At 44.4% G+C, this 22,020-nt stretch overlaps 1 protein-coding gene and 1 pseudogene across 2 annotated transcripts in view; one reads left to right on the forward strand and one right to left on the reverse strand.

Annotated features, from left to right (window-relative positions):
* Positions 1-306: 306 nt before the first annotated feature.
* LOC147020380 (uncharacterized) lies at positions 307-1,449 on the forward strand (annotated as a pseudogene).
* Positions 1,450-3,982: 2,533 nt separating this feature from the next.
* Positions 3,983-22,020, reverse strand: part of LOC147020381 (uncharacterized) — a 37,248-nt gene continuing 19,210 nt past the window's right edge. The window contains exons 3-6 of one of the 2 annotated variants that reach the window (XM_085895704.1): positions 21,060-21,346; positions 12,133-12,334; positions 11,863-11,998; positions 3,983-5,660 (exon numbers count right to left, since the gene is read on the reverse strand). In XM_085895704.1, coding sequence (XP_085751830.1) covers positions 5,507-5,660; positions 11,863-11,998; positions 12,133-12,334; positions 21,060-21,346 — 779 coding nt within the window. In that variant the 3' untranslated portion in view covers positions 3,983-5,506. The remainder of the gene's footprint in view (positions 5,661-11,862; positions 11,999-12,132; positions 12,335-21,059; positions 21,347-22,020) is intronic. The other variant, XM_085895705.1, reaches the window with a different exon arrangement.

Raw genomic sequence — 22,020 nt, forward strand, 5'->3', positions numbered from 1 at the left:
GTGGATGGCCAGACCATCTGAAGGACCTTTCGGAGGCTCTTAGGACATAGTGGAATTTTTTGTGTGAGTTGACAATTGAAGATGGTGTAATTCTTAAAGGTGAGAGAGTCATTATACCAAAGAGTATGAGAAACGACATTCTGAAGAAACTTCACTCAGGCCATTTTGGACATGAGAAAGCCAAACTGATGGCTAAGGTCACTGTGCACTGCTACAACATTAAGAAGGACATTGTTCGGCATGTGGACTGCTGCCCTTCCTGCAAGCGACAGTGGAAATCTCAACTGCCTGAACCACTACAGCAACATGACATTCTGCTCCGAACATAGAGTAAAGTCGGTTGTGACCTGTTCTACTTCGATGCAGCTGTGTCTTGTCATCGCAGATAGTTATTCAAAAATTCCTATTATCTGCAAACTATCAGAGTCCACCCGTAGCTGAACGATCATTGTGACCATGGGACAGATATTTTCTGAGTTTGGAATTCATGATATGTTTATGAGTGACATTGGTCCTCATTTCTCCAGTGCAGAATTTCGTTCATTTTCTGGGAAATGGAATTTTGACCACTTCACATCATCCCCAACATGCCCAAAATCTCATGGATTCATTGAGCACGAAGTCGAGACAGTGAAATCCATCCTTTTAAAATCAAAAAGTGCAAGAAATGATTTTCATCTTGCAGTGCCAGCTTGGATTTCCATCCTAGTGAGCTACAACTTGGCAAATCCTGCTCAACTGCAAATGGGCAGAAAAGTCAAATAGGTGGTACCGACCAGAATCGTTAACACGCATCATCATGACAACCTCATCCACGCAGAGCTAGAGAAGCACTCACTGCTCCGCACAAAAACTCCACCACGATAGGCATGCTCCAGCACACGAAATATCCTGCCTATACCCTGGACAACGAGTTCGCGTTCAGAACCACAACACTCATTGTTGGGAGCCGACCACTGTTCTCTCTGCAGGTGAAGAGCCACGTTCACATTTGGTTTCATCACCAAATGGTCAAACACTCCGACGCAACCAAATTCAAATTCAAGAGCTACCAGCGTGTGCTGCGATGCCCCCATCACTCTTCGAGCCAAAACAATATTTTAAACCCACAGTGAGCGGGAACAGTGAACCATCTGCAAGGTCTAGTATTGAACCTGTGAAGCATGACTGTGACGTCACTCACACTACCAGAGCAGAGATAGTTCGTCAGTCTCCCCAGTCTGTGCCAATTCTCGTCACATGTTGTCTGCTTCATGGGACCTGACAACTGTCCATATGAGCTCTGGTCGAGCTGTGAAAACACCACGTCGTCTTGATCAACAAACCCTTTGTTTATCTGATGTTTGCATTTATACACTTTGGTTATCTGATGTTTACAGATTTGGATTACTGCATTCGTGTTATTATGATCTAATGACACATTGCAGCGATGTAATGGTATCACATTAGTTGCGATTTTTACTTTATTACTTTTATTTGTGTGGGAAAGGGAAATCTGTTCTTGTGTATGGCATCTTTGGCTACCGGGTAGCTATCATTTCTTGAAGCACTGCTATGCCACTGATGCTGTGCCCCTCTACCAGTGAACTGGTACTCATTTCACCAACCTCAGAAGGATGACAGGCTGAGTCGAACCCATCTGGTGTTAATTCAGCGGCCAACGGGACTCAAACTCAGGATCCGAAGATCCCAAGTCAGCCACCCTAACCACTGAGCCAACACCAGGATCTTGAGACTCCTGTTTGGTACTTCAGTCATACTAACAGATTTATGCTTTCGATGAAGGCCTTATTCACATTATTACCTCCGCCACCGAAGGTGAAGGAGGTTATGTTTTCACTCATTTCTGTCCGTTTGTCTGTGTACAGGATATCTCAAGAAGTTGTGGACAGATCCAGATGAAACGTTGTGGACAGGTGCGGTGTGTGACAAGGATGAACTGATTACTTGTTTTTTGATGAAGATCCGGATCCGGATCTGACTTCTCGAATATTTTAAGTGATTCTTCACCATTGTCAGATAGGCTCAAAACGATATAAAGCATGATATCTCAAAAATGTATTGGGCCTGATATGTTCTCATGGATCAAGCATTACGTGGTGGAGGTATGCGCTCTACCGAGTACCCTTATAGTTCAGCACCGAGCTGCTCAGAATGGACTAGGCCCAGCCAAGAATACTGAGGAGTAAATCTGCTTGAGAAGCCATTTTGACGGTTTCCGGTCTGCATGGGTACGCAGTCGCAGGAGCATGACGCCATGATGATTTGCGTGCTTGAATAAATGATCGTTCTCTTCAAACATTGTGTCTTTATATCTTCTTCATCAGAACTTCACATGTGTTGTTATATGAACCAATGAGAGGGAGGTGTAGAGAGACGGGTGGTGTAGAGGTGTAGAGAGAGGGAGGTGTAGAGAGATGTGACAAGACGTGTGTTTCCATCATCCCCATATTCGATTTAACTCTGATGAGTGAACGAGGTGTTCAAGTGCAGAGTGGTTGTTAATACATGGAGCCCGTCGTAATCAGGTTGCTTAAAACTCCTGAAGATTGTGTGTCGATAAAAAACTTCCTTTGAGCTCTTTAATCATCTGGACGGACCATTGTACAGAGGACACCACGACGGGAATCGAAGAATCGACAGAGGCAAAGGACGAGGTGAACACTCGTGAGTTGTGCCAGCAGGACTGGGACAATGGGTGGTGGAAATAACTCAACGTGGGAATCGGAGTTGAACATTACATGTTCTGGTGAACTTCCTCATTCGACTTTGTTTCTGTTTGTTAGACTTTGTATCTGTTAAATACAAGTTTCAAAAACGTTACGCTGTTGATGTGGTCATTGTAACCCAACCCAGAAGACACAGACAACTACTGACAATGTGAGCTGACAATGTGAGTATTTGAATGTGAGCTGACCTGTACGTTTGTCCAGACTCGTGAAGCTGAAAGCTTGGTTGTAGTTGTTACATGACGTGGAGTCCTGCACCACAAACAGCACATGCACACCAAAGGGCAGGAAACCCTGAAAGGTTTGTGTATCACCCCCACCTCTGACGCACACCAGCAGAACGACCAGAAGAGGTGACAGGACTGAAATACCTGTTGTGGCCAGAAAAAGGTTCGTCCAGAGCCAACGCTCCACATCGATGCCAGGGGGCTCAGAGCACACTGTATTCAGCACTCGCTCAACTCCGCTTGTACCCCGTCTGACCCACAGCTGAACTAGCCTGAGCTGGACTGACAACAAAATAAACCCACCATCGAACGGAAAGGTGTCAAGGAATTAATAGCCAGACAAGAGAACAACCAGAACAGAGAGAGCCCAGACTGGACGTGTGTGCAGGCTTTTATGGGCTACCGTGACGCCCTGCCCGATCTTCCCCGCTCTGATTGGCATTTTAGTGGTCAATCAAGGGGAATCCCTCCCCTGAGCCTCTTGATTCGTTCTCAAATGTTTGGGGAATTGTTCGGGGCTCACCCTTCTCACCAAATCCTGCACCTTTACGGTGTCGCAAGCCCGAACCTCCTCATAAGAAGACATTTAGGCCAGATCACAAAGGAAAGAATATTAACAAGGGTTTTAAGTGTAACATGGATTTCGAGACAAACATGAGGGAGGGAATACGATTGCTTGCTCGACAAATATCGACGCATAATCATATTTCACAATGATGTTACCTCACGCTTACACAAAACATGCACGATGGAAATAACCATTTCTAAACGATATAATCTTCACCCCTAAAAGCAATTTCTGCAACAATCCTGTAATGGACTTGATCTCCCGAACAGTCTATGCAAGATGGTCATAGAATTTACTCCCAAGATGCTGCATGAGGCAAAATTGTACATGCGGGAATGATCCGGCAGGATGTGGTTCTGCTTTATTAATTTAACAATGTGAATATTTCAGCATGTGTGGTTAAACAGGGTGATTTAGTTCCACCTGAGGATGAAATTGCAGCTCGAAATACGCAGCACTCGTTTCAAAAGCAACACAGGTTTACTAAATAATTGGGATGGGGAGATGGGAAGCAAAAATGGAATCAAACAACACTGTGATGATTGATCAGCATGCTTAACTGGTTGTAACAATTACGTGTTTGTCATAATACTACCTTAACATGGACATATTCAATTGGAACACAGGATGGAAGAGAACGTGTGTGTGTGTGTGTGTGTGTGTGTGTGTGTGTGTGTGTGTGTGTGTGTGTGTGTGTGTGTGTGTGTGTGTGTGTGTGTGTGTGTGTGTGTGTGTGTGTGTGTGTGTGTGTGTGTGTGTGTGTGTGTGTGTGTGTGTCTTCTCTAAAGCACTGACAGGCACGACACAGGCATGGCCTCAAAAGCCTCTACAGGTATGGTCTCATCTTTATATCTTCAGACTGGCTGTCTATGCTGTGCCGATGACTGTTACTCATTCTCTGGGGGAAGAGGTGGGTCTCAGTCGTGTGGCTTGCTCTTAGGGGATCCTGGGTTATGAGTGACCGAAGGCTCAGTGCTCCAGGCTATGAATCATTGGCTTAAACAGACAGGGTGGGGCATTTATATCTGACACATTTATTAGTGCTATAAAAAAATTAATGAACATCATAATAACTGCATATAGCACATGGTTGGGAAGCAAATAGATCAATGATTATGCTGAGATGTAACGCAGTGACTTTAAATGTACATCTGACCAATGGGACCCATTGGAATTGTTGCATTCCTGATGGCGAATCAGCACAATGTCCATTACTGCATGCAATGTGCCTTGAGCAACAGTGTGGATGGTTGCAGTGATGTTTGCCTTCAATTATTTGATACATGCAGGTGAATTCTCATCTTTAGGTCATGGTGTTCCGTCATTCCAAACTTTGAGACATCACCTGCAACAAAAATATGAGCGACGCCCTTACTGCTTCCTGCCAAAATGATGACAATATAAAAGCCTCACCCTGTATATGCAGTCCTCTGCCTCCCACCCCCCACTGCCATGACAGTCTTGGTGATGCACTCGTCGCTTTGTTCACAAACTCAATGTCAATTGTGTCTCACACTCGTTTATTTACCGAGGTGATCACAGATGATGAGTCATGCATGTATCAAGTCTGTGATATTTTGTTCTTGATATTAGTCTCCTCTTTAAAGTTTGTGAATTGGGGTAGGTTTTTATTCTCACTCCAAGGTTTATCAACATAGTAATTATACCATGGTCAGACATTTGGAGATGATAGGGAAAATGCTTCAGAACTGAACTTCCACTATCAAGAACATTCTGAATTTACAAAAACTTTTTCATATAAAACATTATTACTAAATATTTGAAACCTGGATGTCCTGTGAAGAGTGTGACTGTGTCTCAGTCTCAGCACTGTGTCATGGACACTGTGCACTGTGCAAACATCTCAGCACTGTGTCATGGAGGGCGCGTGTGCTCATGAACTGGGTTGGGTTGAGGCGGTGTGGATAAAGCACAGGCATCATGGGCCAATTGTCCTCCTATTGTGACAAATTAACATCGTATTATATTCCTGTAACATCTACATTATTGTGCTCAAGATCTGATGCCAGAGATGTCTGAACTCCACCATCGTCTCCATCATTCTGTCCATTGCTCGACGATAAAGCCTTCATTCGTTTCATTTCCTCTGCATTGTTATTTTCTCTCCTGCAGAACCTGTAAAATGGACAGATTGTGGAAATTAAGAGTCAAACTGGAAACACGTGTTTCATAAAAATTATGTTAGGGTGGAAAATATAACTAATTAGGAAAAATATTTAAACAAACAATAACAAACATCATCGTGAAATGTACGAAACTGTAAAGGGGAGGGAGGGAGAGAGGAGGCAGGGGATCGAGAGAAGGGGTAGGGAGAGTAAGGAGGCAGGGGAGGAAGTGAGGGGGGAGGGGAGAGTGAGTCGGCAGGGGAGGGAGTGAGAAGGCAGGGGAGGGAGTGAGAAGGCAGGGGAGGGAGTGGGGGTGTAGAGGAAGAGAGAGAGGAGGAAGGGGAGGCAGAGAGTTGGTAGGGGAGAGAGAGGAGGCATGGGGAGACAGAGAGGGGATAGGGGAGAGAGAAAGAGTGTCTGACTGAGTGACGAGTGTGAAGTTGGAAATTGAAGGGGTGATGATGAATGTCATTAATGCATATTCCGGGCAAGTGGGGTGTGAGATGCAGGAGAAAGAAGATTTCTGGGGTGCGTGAGATGAAGTGGTGGAGAGTGTATCCAAGGAAGAAAGAGTGGTGATTGGAGCGGTTTCAATGGGCATGTTGGGGATGGGAAGAGAGTTTATTAGGAAGTGATGGGTAGGTACGGTGTCAACGAGAGGAATGTGGAAGGGTAGATGGTGGTGGATTTTGAAAAAAGAATGGAAATAGCAGTGGTAAATACGTATTTTAAGAAGGAGAAGCACAGGGTGACGTATAAGAGTGGAGGAAGCTGCACACAGGTGGACTATGTCTGAAGCAGGAGATGCAACCTGAAAGGGATTGGAGACTGTAAGGTGGTGACAGGGAAGAGTGTAGCTGGACAGCATTGGATGGTGGCTTGTAGGATGATTTTGGAGGTGAGGTTGAGGAAGAGAGTGAGGACTGAACTAAGGACCAGATGGTGGAAACTGAAGGAGGAAGACTGTTGTGTGAAATTCAGGGAGGAGGTGAGACAAGTGTTGGATGGTGGTAAAGAGGTGTGGGACGACCGGGTAACTCCTACAGAAGTGGTGAGGGAGATAGCTAGGAAGGTACTTGGTGTGACATCTGGACAGAGGAAGGAAGATAAGGAGACTTGGTGGTGGAACGAGGAAGTACAGGAAAGTATAAGGAGGAAGAGGTTGGTGAAAAATAATTGGGAAAGCCAGAGAGATGAAGAAAGTAGACAGGAGTACAATGAGTTGCGACGCAAGGTGAAGAGAGAGGTGGGGAAGGCTAAGGAAAAGGCATATGGCGAGCTTTATGAGAAGTTGGATACAAAGGAAGGGGAAAAAGATTTGTACCGATTGGGCAGAGAGAGGGACCAAGCTGGGAAGGATGTATTACAGGTTAGGGTGATAAAGGAAGTAGATGGAAATGTGCTGACCAGCGAGGAGAGTGTGTTGAGAATGTGGATGGAGTACTTTGAGGAGCTGATGAATGAAGAAATTACCCCCGGTTGGGGGTGACGGTCATCTTTGTTTTGACCGCATCACATCGACGACTTTTCCAACTTTTAAGACACGTGACTCGATAACCAGGACGTTTTAAAAAAATCGGCCCAATCAAATTTAGATATTGTTCCATGTTATCAGAATCCGAAGAAATTTTGAAGAACGGATCACAAACGGAGGATATAGATTTTGAAAATGGATGATTTCGCAACTTTGGAGTGGCCTTGACCTTGACCTTTACCTACAATAGTGTCAAAACTCATACCATCGTGCAACACTCATCGACCCCTACCTAAGTAACAAGTTTCATCAAGATCGGGCGAATTTTTTTTGACCATATCACATCGAGGATTTTTCTAATTTTGAAGACACGTGACTCGATAACCAGGAAGAATTTCAAAAAAATCAGCCTGACAGAATTTCGACATTGTTCCATGTGATTAGAATCCGAAGGAATTTCGAAGGTCGGATAATAAACGGCGGAGAAGATAGATTTTGAAAATGGATGATTTCGCAACTTTGGAATGACCTTGACGTTGACCTTCAATTGGGTCAACAGTCACACCGTCATGCATCCCTTATCGACATCTACCCACCTACCAAATATCAAGAAAATCGAAAGAAAAAAATTGGAACGTACGTACATCGAGACTGGCTAAATTCGGTAATCTCGTTAGAGATGACCTAAAAGAGAGAGAGAGAGAGAGAGAGAGAGAGAGAGAGAGAGAGAGAGAGAGAGAGAGAGAGAGAGAGAGAGAGAGAGAGAGAGAGAGATGACGAGAGAGAGAGAGAGAGAGAGAGAGAGAGAGAGAGAGTTGGCTGAGGTGGAGATAGTGAATCAGGAAGTGCGGTTGACATAGTGAATCAGGAAGTGCGGTGGATTAGTGAGGATGAAGTGAGGATATCTAAGAAGAGGATGAAGAGTGGAAAGGCGGTTGGCCCAGATGAAAGGCGGTTGGCCCAGTGGATACATGGAAATGTTTCGGAGAGATGGTAGTGGAGTTTTTGGTGAGGATGGAACACAGGATGGAAGAGAATGTGTGTGTGTGTGTGTGTGTGTGTGTGTGTGTGTGTGTGTGTGTGTGTGTGTGTGTGTGTGTGTGTGTGTGTGTGTGTGTGTGTGTGTGTGTGTGTGTGTGTGTGTGTGTGTGTGTGTGTGTGTGTGTGTGTGTGTGTGTTTCTTCTCTTAAGCACTGACAGGCATGACACAGGCATGGCCTGAAAAGCCTCTACAGGCCTGTTCTCATCTTTATATCTCCACACTAGTTGTCTATGCTGTGCCGATGACTGTTACTCACTCTCTGGGGGAAGAGGTGGGTCTCAGTCGTGTGGCTTGCTCTTAGGGGATCCTGGGCTATGAGTGACCGAAGGCTCAGTGCTCCAGGCTATGGATCATTGGCTTAAACAGACAGGGTGGGGCATTTATATCTGACACATTTATTAGTGCTATAAAAAAATTAATGAACGTCATAATAACTGCATATAGCACATGGTTGGGAAGCAACCATGTGCTATATGTTCTCTGTTATTTTGTGGCTTATCAAGTGAGAGGATGCCTGAGGAGTGTTGAGGAAGTGTACTGGTACCAATATTTTCAGAACAAGGGTGATGTGCAGAGCTGTGGTAACTACAGAGGTATAAAGTTGATAAGCCACACCATAAAGTTATGGGAAATAGCAGTGGATGATCGGTTGAGAGGAGAGGTGATGATTTGTGAGCGGCAATTTGGTTTTATGACAGGAAAGAGCACTGCAGATGCAATGTTTGCTTTGAGAGTGTTGATGGAGAAGTATAGGGAAGGCCAGAAGGAGTTGCATTGTGTGTTTGTGGATTTAGAGAAAGCTTACGATAGGGTGCCAAAAGAGGAGTTGTTGTATTGTTTCAGGAAGTCGGGAGTGGTAGAGAAGTATGTGAGGGTGGTGCAGGATATGTAAGAGGACAGTGTGACAGTGGTGACATGTGCGGTAGGAGTCCTACCGGACCAGTTTAAGGTAGAGGTGGGATTGCATCAAGGATCGGCTCTGAGTCCTTTCCTGTTTGAAATGGTGATGGACAGGTTGGCGGACGAGATCAGACAGGAGTCTCCATGGACTACGATGTTTGCGGATGACATCGTGATCTGTAGTGAGAGACGGGAGCAGGCTGAAAGGTGGAGATACACACTGGAGAGAAGTGGAATGAAAGTCAGTAAGACTAAGATGGAGTACATGTGCCTAACTGAGAGGGAGGGTGGCAAAATGGTGCGTTTGCAAGGAGTTGAGGTGGTGAAGGTGGATGGTTTAAACAATTGGGATCAACTGTCCAAAGGAACAGAGAGTGTGGTAAAGAAGTGAAGAAGAGAGTGCAGGCAGGATGGAGTGGGTTGAGAAGAGTTTCAGGAGTGCTTTGTAATAGAAGGGTATCTGAAAGAGTGAAAGGGAAAGGAAACACGATGGTAGTGAGACCAGCTATGTTGTAAGGTTTGGAGACAAAGTGAGAGAGGTGAGATTGAGATGGTTTGGACACGTGGAGAGGAGGGATGCAGGGTATATTGGGATGAGGATGCAGAGGATGGAGCTGCCATGAAGGAAGAGAAGAGGAAGGCCAAAGAGGAGGTTTATGGATGTGGTGAGGGTGGATATGCAGGTAGTTGGTGTGACAATGGAATATGCGGGGGATAGAGCGAAATGGAGACAGATGATCCGCTGTGGCAACCCCAAACAGGAGCAGCCAAAATAAGGAGAGAGAGAGAAAGGTGGCAGGGGAGGAAGAGAGGGGGTAGGGGGAGAGGAGACACGGTGGGAGAGAGGGGGTATGCGAGAGAGAGAAGGCAGGGGAGACAGGGAGGGGGTAAGGAAGACAGAAGAGGCAGTGAAGGCAGATAGGGGATAGAGGAGAGAAGAGGCAGGGGAGGGAGAGAGGGGGTATGGAAGAGAGAGGACACAGAGGAGGCAGAGAAGGGGTAGGGGAGAGAGAGGAGGCAGTGGAGGAAGAGAGCGTATAGGGGAGAGAGAGAGGCAGGGGAGGAAGATAAGGTGTCGGGGGAGAAGAGGCATGGGAGGGAGAGAGGGGGTGTGGAAGAGAGAGGATTTAGAGGAGGCAGAGAGGTGGTAGGGGAGAGAGAGGAGGCAGGGGAGGCAGAGAGGGAGTAGGGAGGAGAGAGGAGGCAGTGGAGGGAGAGAAGGGGTAGTGGAGAGCGAGAAGGCAGGGGAGAGAGAGGAGGCAGATGGGGGAAGGGGAGAGAGAAGATGAAGGAGAGAGCGAGAAGGCAGGGGAGGCAGATAGTGGGTTGGGAAGAGAGAGGAGGCCGTTTCTTCTGCTTAATCGTGGGGATGGCATTCTCTCTCGATCTTGGCGGGTAACAAGATCGAGCCTTCTCTGTTATTTTATAACAGAACTCTGTGAAATGTTCTAAGCACAAAAGCGAATAATTTGTCGGCCCGATCCACACTCGGGTATTTCGGACAAACCGCATACAATTTCTGGAAATCGGGGTCTTTCGGCCATTGGTGCAGCATGAAACCATCACTGTTTGTATTACTACAAGCACCAAGGACACGTCAACTCGGAATATTTGTGAATAATCGAAAATTATTTGCTGCTTGAGTTAAATCGTAACCGCAATGTAACCCAGAAACAATATGGAAGTGGCACTCGCCTTCATGCTGTGACGTCATAGCTCAGCTTAGGATGAAGAAGATTTCGACTTTTAATTACAAATTTACCAACTTTATCATTCAAAAATCAGAAAAAGACACATCATATCAATTTTGTGGGGTTTCAAGGGATAGATGAGCGTTGAGGTGGTCTTAGCATTTGGGTTCCTCTTTAAGAAGGCATTTGATAAGGTAGCAACATCGGAGGTTATTCGCCAAGGTGAGGGCTCATGGAGTGGCTGGTCAGGAAGTTAAATCGATTACAAACTGGTTTAGTGATAGGATGAAAAGAGTGGCTGTGAGTGGGAGGATGTTTTGCTTGGACGATGTAAGAAGTGGGGTACCTCATGGATCAGTACTCGGACCATTACTGTTCATTATTTACATCAACGATTTGGTTAATGGGGTAAAAAGTAAGCTTTCCAAATTTGCAAATGCACACAAAGCTTGAAGGTGAGGTGGATAGCAGAGGGGGTGGTGATCAGATTCCGCAAAGTATTGATACTTATATAGATTGGGCAAAAGATTGGCAGATGTAATTTAGCCTGAGCAAGTGTAAGGTGTTGGGGATGGGAAAGAACAATGAAAATAGAGATTACAGGATCCAAGGGGTAATTTTGGAGCATGTCACACAGGAGAAGTATCTGGGGATGGCAATAGATATGGGAGGTAAGCAGGCAGCACAGTGCCAGGCAGCCACAGGTAAAGCAAATAGGGTTTTCGGTTGTATTCAGAGGAGGATCATTCATAAATCAGAAGAGGTGGTGTTACCATTGCACAGGAATTTAGTGAGGGTCACATCTGAAATTGTGTGTGCAGTTTTGGTCATCACAACTCAGGAAAGGCATATGCCATGGAGAGGTTGCATCGCAGGGCTACCAGATTGATTCTGGGCCAAGCTCGACTTAGATATGAGGGGCTGAAGGCGAATGAGGGGAATGTGGGAAGGTGTGGGGTGCGAGTCCAGAGGGAGGAGGTGTGGTGGGAGAAAAGACGAAGGGGAGGAGGGACCCAGCGTTACCTGGCAACACCAGGTACCTTTGCAAGTTGGAATAAGGAAAAGGACCAAGATCGTTTTGGAAGACCTCATTAATTGTTCTCACCTTCCATTTCGTTTGAACAAATACAGGAAAACAGCAAAAGCAACACCAACGACAAGAAGAGTCGCAAGTACAGCAATAGCAACAATGTGACTTGAATATTCCTGGGTTGGTGGAACTGTGGTTACGAAAGGTCGACCTGTTGTTTCGAGAGAGAGAAAAAAATTCCAAACAGAACAAGTTCAGAATCACCATTCATGTTACTTCATTATTAGTATTCGTATTAAAATGAAAACATTATAGTGAATTTTACAAAACATACAAGACGTTCACCTGTGACATTGAGATTCACCCACACGTGCTCCTCTTTAAAACCACGAGTAGGAATGTGGGTACCTTCACACATGTACTCTCCTGAATCGTTGAAATGAAGATCCTTGATTGAAATGGATGCGTTTCCATCCACTAAATTTCCAATGAACTCCACTCGTTTATTGAAAAGAGTAACAAAGCCAGCAATGTACTTGATAATAATCTGTGGAGACGATATTATTAAACACCGCAGGGGACCGATTAACAAGTGTGTAACAACAAATTACTCGCCACAATACACTCACTGACTGCAAAGTATTTCCTCATTCCACCTGTACCTATGAAAACAACATAAAACCTCTACATTTGAAGGTTGGTTAACCCTCTTTTGAAGACGTATCTGTCACTATATTCTCCATGAATACCACAACACCAAGAAAATGTTTGTTGTTCGCAATCCATCCAGAACTGGAATCAGTTTTGTGATTAAATGGAACTCGGGACTTGTGTATGATTGCTCGATGAGGCCTTTTGCATATGTGTGTGTGTGTGAGTGTGTGTGTGTGTGTTTGTATGTGTGTGTGTGTGTGTTTGTATGTGTGCGTGTGTGTGTGTGTGTGTGTGTGTGTGTGTGTGTGTGTGTGTGTGTGTGTGTGTGTTTGTATGTGTGTGTGTGTGTGTGTGTGTGTGTGTGTGTGTGTGTGTGTGTGTGTGTGTGTGTTCGTGTGTTGTTTCGAAGAGCACCCCGGGCGCATGCGAGCCATTAGGGAAATGGTATTGTTAGGAACAGAAAATGAAAAAACACGAGATGTGTGTTTGGGATGTCGATTTGGCTTGCTTGTCCCAGCCCTGGCTGACAGGGGGTGGAGGGCCATGGTGGAGTCAGACTCCGCCAATGGTTTCCCCCTCTCCTATTTGATTACACATCTTACATGCACTCCCTATGACGGTCCAGTACCACACTTCCCAGGATGCCAGATAATTTCAGAGATCGAATGACGATCTGCCGGGCCTTCATCTTGATGATGGAAGCAGATCCCGTGAAGCACTGGCGAATTTTGCAAAGGTGCATCGTGAGGCAGCTTTAGAATCTCTGGACTCGGTGGAAATTGTCAAGGGGAGAAGATCCCTAAGCGCCATTTGTACGGATCTTGGAGTGTCTCCGTTGCCTCAAGCTCCATGCGGTGGTCTGGGCCAAAGCTGTACTCGGTGCCAGTGTGTTGAGGAAGAGGGGAGGAGTTCCCCACCCCATCCCCTTGTGGGAATGCGACATGAAGTAGGCTCAGCACCTCCTCGTGGTGGCACTGGGGTGGACCTAATGGTCTGGCCTCATTATCCAAACAGCTGTGGTACCTGCCAGACACAAAGACACTGTTCTGATTAACGATGACATGGACTTGCTGTTCTTCTTTCTGCATCTGGTTGAAATGGACACACATGATTTGTTCCTGGCACCAGAGCCCAAGCATTCCTCAAACAAGAACAGTATATGGTGCATAAAACAATCGAAGAAGCTTCTTGATCTGAATGTATGTGACATTTTCTCTTTATCCATGTAATTCCTGGCTGTGATAAAACCTCTCACCTGTTTGGATTGGGAAAGCGTTTGTCAGAAAAGATCAAGAGTGATTGATGCCCTGTTCTGTCAGCAGGCTAAAGTGTTCAGCCAAGCAGGAGTAGTGAAGCAGGACATCACTGCGGCAGGAGACAAAGCAATGGTATCTTCATATTGTGATGGTTATGGGAATGATCCCCATGCATTTCGAGACAATTAGGATTAGTGACTTAATTATTTTAAAAATTGGATTTGAATTGCTTTTGCAATTGGAAAGACGATAGCTTAGCATCTTCCTTCTTCCTCGTGTTCCCGACCATTGAGGGAAGAATGGAAAAACGCATGTTGTGAGAGATGACGTGCGAATGATGTTTGTGGTGAAAAAAATTTTGGAATAAAGATTGAATGAAGAGTACAATGTGGGTGCTTGTGGAGCAGTACACACCCTCCTGTGGAGATGAATCCTCGCCTGCATTGGCGTTACATAAGAGGGGGTTCAGATGTTTTGCTACAGGAGGTCGTTCTGTGATTGGTGCTGTTGACAGAAAGTTTCTGATTTGCAAAGGAGCAAACGTTGATTGAAGGGCTCGGAGCGTGGCTTATTTTAGGTAGAGTTTTGTTGCAAAGAGCATCCGGGTGATCAGAGCCAGTATGCCGTGAGTAGGCTGTGAACCCAGAGGGGGCAGTCAAATTTAAATTGACCTGGGTACCCAGGAAAGGGAGCTGGAGCACCAATTGCCAGTGATGGCATCGCGGATTAAACCCGGGAGGGCTCCTCCCAGAACTTGGATAAGATAGCAGGTATGCTAGGCAGCAGCCCCTGTGACAATGGGGTGCCATGTGCGAAATTCGTAGTAAGATTGGCCTGCAGGTGGAGCCACACTGACCAGGCACGATATTGTGCAATGACAGGGAAAGAAAATTTGAGGGCTGGGCCCTAATTTGATGAAGCACCAACGGTGCTGTTGATGGAAAGGATGACGGGTAAAATTGGTTGTGGAGAACCACTGTACGGGATGGGGGGGTTTAATGATAATGAAGAAATAAGTCTTGTGATGTTAGAAATAGAGGAGGGATGCTGCCCCTTGGTACCATTGTTGTGTGTTTGCGACCACTGGAAATACGGAGTTAGGTAAATGGATTTTGAGTGGACCAATTGTGTACAAAATTCTTTGTATAGGGAAAGCATGTTCACAATTGGCCTACTCTGCCAGTGAGCATTGTGGTGCCATGCCACCTCATTAGTTTGGTGCATGTGTATGTTTTGATTTCCTCCCAGGAAATCGGTTAGTCAGAGGGATTAATGGACATGGGAGAGATAGATGAGTTAAAAGGGTTGAGAGGATCAGGAGCAAGGTTGGAGTCAAGTTCAAAAGGGCCAAAGGGGAAGGAGGTGGAGATTGGGACCACACTCTGTGCAGAGCATTGGTGCTACTTTAACAGTCTCCTTGGCTATTGAGCACAATCCTGGATGGGTTGCCACTCCGACAGTATACCAGCATGCTGGCCCTCATTTTGCCGACCTCGGGAGGATGACAAGCCGATTTAACCCCACCTGGTATTAATTCAACAGCTGAGTGGAATTTGAACTCAGGACCCGAGGATCTAAAGCCCACCACCCTAACCATTAAGCCAACACCAGGCATACGAAAGGGGGTAGGGATAGTTCGAGGGAATAGAGGGGTAGTTAGGGTCTTGTTATGGCTGCCTGATCTGCTGCCCTCATATGTTTCTGTTTCTGCCCCCTCATAACCAAAAGAACAAGACCATGACTCAGAAGCTGACCAACATTGTCTGCCAGTCTGGTTGCTACTTTGCCTTGCCTTGTTTGCCTTTCCAATATCTTGCCATGCCTTTGCCTGTTATCCCACCCATTGCCTGCTGCCTTTCTTGTGCCTTTCCAAGGATTCATCCCTCACATTGTGCCAAAGACCAATTGTGTGGTGGCCATGCCAAACACCTGCAACCGCTGCGTTTTTTATTTGTAATAACTCCCTCCCCCAAACGACTGTCTTCAACAACTGCAGTTGACTTGTGGACCAGAAGTGGGTGAAGAACACTGTCACAGTCCACTTGCTGCCTGGCGGGGAACAAAGGGTGTTCCCCCCATTTCTTTTTCATATTATGCACATCCTGGAGCAGAGTAGTGTATAAATAGTGTGAAGTGTTTCAGCCCACCAATATATGCGTTTAGACATGGTGATTAAATTCAGAAATGTGTAAGGTAAGTTTCCCACATTGTGTGAAAGAGTAGAGTAAATGGACACAATGCATTCAGTTTTATTGTTTTTTGGGGGCCATATATGAATCTTTCCCTGTACAAATGAAATGTTGCACTCAGCGATGCATAAACAAGCTGGACTTGGGGGACTGACACCTGTAGTGTGCACACAAGTGATGATAGACTCTGGATGAGTCTGGGAATGAGAGGCGGTCGTGTTGTGGTTATGGAAAATACCCCCATGCCTTTAGAGCCAATTACTATTTTCCCCAGACAGATATTTCTTTTGTTTATCTGAGACACAAATCCTTGCCTTTTTGTAAAGAGGATTATTTTGGGAGGGAGATGGTTTGTGAGTTCGAATATTCAATTTCTCTTTCATCCCTCTGTCTGTCAATCCATTTTTTGACCCTGATTTAATGCCAGCTACCCATCCATTTCCGGTCCCTCACTCCTTGGCTTTCAAACCCTGTAACTCTCATGGAAACTTCACTTTACCTGAATGTACCCTTTCGTTCCTCCATCTCAAACCTCAAACTCCTCCACTCGTCCTTTCACCTCAAAACCCCGACTTTATACCAAGCCTTTAAACTTTCCTCCCTCCTTTTCAATTTCAGATCCCACACCATCCCCCAACGACACATGTCATGAATTACTCCTATTATTTCAAAACAATCGATCAGAATTGCCTGTTGACTCATACAAAGAAATCTTAATCTTGTGTAAATCACCATGGAAAATCAATACAGTTACACTCGTTCTTTTCAATTCCTGCAAAACCCCCCATTTGAACACAATATAGGTAATCATTAGCCGAGCAGTGGTCTCTTAGTTCTTTTCATTTCTTCCAAAGCAACACATGAAGTGCAAAAGGATCATGAGCTATACAGCTATTCATAAACATAATCTGCGTGTCAAATGCGTTAAACTCATGTGTGTTCAAAAACAACAGCAGCTCATCCACCCACCCCCCACCCCTCTGCTCAGCAGTTGTGCAAGGCAGAACATATAAAACTCCATTGAGAGCAGATATGTTTGACCTCCATGGGGAGTGGATGTGGAAACCTCTGAATGAAGTTTGTGAAAATGAAATATTTGAATATATTGTTGGTGTGAATGTGTGAATAAAGTTGGTGGTGAAGGACTTGAACTCTTCACGCTCATGAGATTCTGAGCGGCATTTTTCCAAGGAGATCTTGGCTCTGCTCTTGAGGAATTTCCACATAGATCGACTAGTGTTCTCATGAACCAAGCATCTGCTCCATCACGTGTCTTGATCCACTAAGCGCTTCAGTCTGCCAGGTGCTTTGATTCTCTACTCGTCTTGCCTGCCAGTAGCTCTTGACTTTCGACACTCCACTCGCCCCATCTGCTGGGAGGTTTTGTCCGGTTATTCATCAATCCACTACATGTCTTATTTGCCAGGAATGCTCTCGACTCATCTTATTTGCCGAGACGTTTCCATGTATATCTCGACTCTGCTCTCAACACATCTAATGTGCTGGGACTTATAATTCATCTCGCTCTCGTCCAACAAGCTTTCCTTACCACAAGTCCTTTGGCAAAGTCTGTGCTCTTGTCTGCATGAGTCAGAAAGGGGGAGTTTACACATTGCACGAGTTTGCACAGGGGATGAGCTGCACTGTCTGTTTAGACTGCGAGCACCACCAAGGGGGAGCTTGCACATTGTGAAGGTCTACAAGTATCACGAGCTGACACACATCTGCAGATGCTTTGCTCTGCACTCCATCTTGGTTCTTCCTCTCTACTTTTCCCCAGAATAATCGATGATGCACCATGTCCTGTTTATATACTAAATTAAGACTGTGTAAGTGGGCTCTGTAATTGTGAAGAATAATGACTGTTCTCTTGTGCCTTTTCATTGTGATTTCTCTCCATCTATTGTAAATACATGCTTATATTTGCTACCGTAAATACCTGCCATTGCTGATTGAATAAACCTTGTAGTGCTTGTTGAATAAGTGTGTTGGTTGAACTGTGAAACATTCCCAGCCTGCTCGCTTTTGTCCTTCCTCCATTGGTCCCATATAGTGTGTAAGTTGAAGAGATGGGAAGTTTTGCCCCACTGATTGGCTCTGTGATTAGTCAACAGCCATCCATGGTTCGCTTGGCTGCACATGATAAATAGACAGGGGCTGTTGAGGGCATGACCCCAAATTAGGGCTGCAGCGCCAACAGTAAGGTAATGTGTAACCAAGGAGCCAAAATTCTGCGAGGATTGGCGGTTCTTATATCGCCAGCCACGGTTACCTAGCAACCTGTCGGACTTCAGTTTTCTATGGCCAGAGGTCAGGTAAAGGTCCGAGGAGCTCCCTAGTGATAACCCCAGACCCCGGTACCCTGACAATATTTCTAACTTGGTTCCTTCTGTACGAGTGTTTGGATGCAAAACTCAGTTTGATATCTTTGCATACCTGTGCACGATATCTGATCCAAAGTGCAGAACGAAAGGCTATGCAGATAGTTTTATCCCTCATGCTGTCTTGCTTTGGAATACACTATCTTTAACATGCTTCCCATTCTCCTCTGGTCTACCCATCTTTCAGAGGAATGTCAATTTCTACGTCTTCCATGCTTGAGGAAGATTTCACATGACTTCCATCGCATTTCACCTGACTTTGCTACTTCCTGTGTCTTGGATATTTTGTTGTTATTTTTTCTTTCCTTTTTGGGGGTTTTGCTTTATCCTTTTCTTTATCTTTATCTAACCTTCCCTTAGCCTTTTCATAAAGGTAGAACATTTAAATTTAATGAAAAATCATATGTGTGTCTACGACCTTAAAGAGGGAATAATTTGTAAATTTGACTTCAAAAAAAAACAAATAACAGGAGTAATATGCAATATTACAAGCATTGAAAATAATTTCAGCATGGTTGAGAAGTTGTCCTCTGTAATCCACATTCAATGTATCTAAAAACACAATACAAGTGTTAGTTTGGTTTCTCATATGAGACATATCACATCAAAGCAAAGATGTCGTGAAATGCTGATATTTGGTGGCCATCTTGGATTTATGCAAATTATACATATTTCTGCAACAGAGATTTCTTCGGACTTTTAGTATGGTGTTCTGGGAACCCCATATAAATGCATTGTCGAAAAAAAAACCTGTTGCAATTTGTTCCAAGGCAAACCTTATTTTGCCTGCACTAAAAGGCCTTTGCTGACTGTGGGTATCTGATTTTCAAAAGACAAGCTTGTATTGATGGAGGATGGTCGATCTCTATCTGGCTTTGATGTCCAGCATTGCTATGTCATTGGCCCAGGAGACGTCATGGCTCATGGTGTTGCCTAGACGTTTAAAAGACTGAACCTCTTCCAGTGGCTGTCCATGGAAATAGATTGATTGATTAGTTTGACCATCCTTCCAGAGTGACAGGTGGGAGACCATGAGATTTTCCATTATGGGAGGACATGTTCCATTTATTACACCAACATCTAATGAATTCCAGATCAGCAGAGAGTGACACAACTGAAGTTTGATTATCATTGGGATGGCAAACTGCATGACACAGTGTGGAGTTATCTGCAAAAAAAGAGGAGAAGGTTTTACAGATCCTCAGAGAGATCATTTATAGAGATGAGGAACAAGAATGGACCCAAAACACTGTCTTGGGGAAACTTAGCCTCCACTTAGAGAGGGGAGGAAAGGGTTCTGTTGATGGCAACACTTTGACTGCATATCTGCATGAGTGGAGGATGTCAGATATCCAAGAATGAGGGCAGATTTGTATGCAACAGGCAGAGAGCTTGGCAAGCAAATCAGGTTGTCAGACCATATGGTATTCGGTAGATATATCCAAGGAGATGGTCCCAACCTCTCATTTGAGATTTAGGGAACCCAAGTATTGCTGGGAGAGGAGCATCAGCATGTGCAGGATGAGTGACCGGCTGGAATCCAAACTCATGGACAGAGATTCGGCTGTTGGAAAACAGATAGACTTGACTGGAAAACAGACAGATAAAGATCAACAGCAATGATGAATTCCATGAATGTGCTTGTAATTGGAAGCAAGCTCACTCGCTTGTTGTTGATTGGATCTGTTTTTGAACTCTTCTTGGAGATTAAAGTTATGCTTACCAACTTCAAAGCTGATGTGAGTCAGCCAAAAGAGGGCAGAATGAATACGGCTGTCAAAGGGGAAGCAAGAATGACAGAGCAGGATTTAAGAACATGGGCAATGATGCCATCTGGGCCGATTACAGAATCAAGGTCAAAGTTGGACAGAACTTCCTCTATTTTTTCCGGTTAAGAGGGATACAAAGTCCTGGAGACAGTGTGTGTGTGTGTGTGTGTGTGTGTGTGTGTGTGTGTGTGTGTGTGTGTGTGTGTGTGTGTGTGTGTGTGTGTGTGTGTGTGTGTGTGTGTGTGTGTGTGTGTGTGTGTGTGTGTGTGTGTGTGTGTGTGTGTGTGTGTGTGTGTGTGTGCGCGCGCGCGCTGAGCGGGGAGTAAGATGAGGACAGAGTGTGATGGTTTTGGTACATGAGATTTGGAGGTAAACACAGTCGGTTTTAACATTCTGCCATATCTCATGTGGAGTCTGCAATAATGTCGGTTCAGTTGAGGGAACAGATGCAGGGGTGCCATACACCAGCGACTGACTTGAAAACGTGCCACCATAGCATTGGAGGAAGGAGGCTGGTTGGAGACCTCAGTCTGGAGATTTGCAAAATGGTGTTTTCTGGCATGCCTCAGGATGTACACAGCCTTACAGTTGTGAGCGTTACAGAATTAACTAAAGTTATCCTCAGTTGGGTTAGTTTTCTACAGTGAGACTGCAAGCTGCTTGACTGCAGCCTCCTCACTATAGGATTTAGTGCACCAGGGCCAAGAAGATGGATAGGACAGCTGCAGATGGAATGGGATAAACTGGTGCATGGGAAAAAGTTGGCTTTTGGGGATGTTTAATTATCTCACTTTTGAATCACTTTCCATCCTGGTCTTTCCCACCATGGCTTGTGGCTGTTGTGTTCCTATATCACACTATTTATTACCAATAGCTTTGTTGTGATGCTTCCCTCCAAAAATGAATTAACAATTAATTTATATATTATCAGCAAGATATCATTAGATTTGCTTCATCTCATCAAGTTATGTATTTTTTATTTCATATCTTTTTTTATTATTAATGTTGTGCATTTTCTCTTACCTTTTCTTGAAATTTCCAAAAAATATCTGAATTAATGGTGAGCTTGCATGGCAAGGCGGCTGTACCATCAACTTCTGCTTTCACCGAGTATGTTTCTCTTCGTGGAAGTGTGCGTGATCTTGAATTGTTCATGCCTTCTCTTGTTTCAACCCCATTTACCTTCTTCATAAGTTTTTCCATTTCCATTTTTATCCCATCTTCAGTCTCATTCTGTTTTTTCTCCTCTGTTGGTTGATCTTTTTTCAATTCTGCTAACACACTCCTCTTCTGTAATGGTTTGTCATGACCTGTCAAATACAAAGTGTACTGTTTAACAATTTAATTACACAATAATAATGCCAGTTTTTTAACAAATGAAAGAACACAGAAAATGTTTTCAAAAAGAACCAAAAAAAAACTACAATATTGTTGATGTAATTTGTAAGTAAATGGAAGTAAATGATGACAGATTGTAAGTCATTTGACATAATCAAAGACCAAATTTTACAAAAAGCAATAAAACATCATTTTTGAAGCAATCATTCTGTCAGCAGAGAAAATAAAAAAAACTAATATAAACAAGGGGTACCAACTAACGGTTTTTTGAAATCCAACTGATGGGTTTGACCAAACTTGTATGTGCAGGATTGCAAAAGTGGGAAAATACAAAATCACACAAGTCTGAGTTAATTTCACATCAGTGTGTTATGCATCCTGTCTAACTGAAAATAGAAAACTGGCATCAGAGTTGTTCCACATAAAAATGCACAGCAAGGAATTCAACAGAACAAGCACACATCACATTTCAAATCTAGACCCAGTCCATGCATGCAATACAAATGAAGAATAAAAGAACAATATGAAGTACCATTTGTGAATTAAAAGTAAAGATGCATAAATAATGCACACAACAAATAAATGAAGTACGCACATCCTACTGATCACATGGAAGATATGGGATCAACATCTGCACAGAATAAAA

The sequence above is a fragment of the Eptatretus burgeri genome, chromosome 9 (genome assembly GCF_056783735.1).
Source record: "Eptatretus burgeri isolate ZD-2024b chromosome 9, Ebu_testis_v1, whole genome shotgun sequence".
Classification (NCBI taxonomy): domain Eukaryota; kingdom Metazoa; phylum Chordata; class Myxini; order Myxiniformes; family Myxinidae; genus Eptatretus; species Eptatretus burgeri.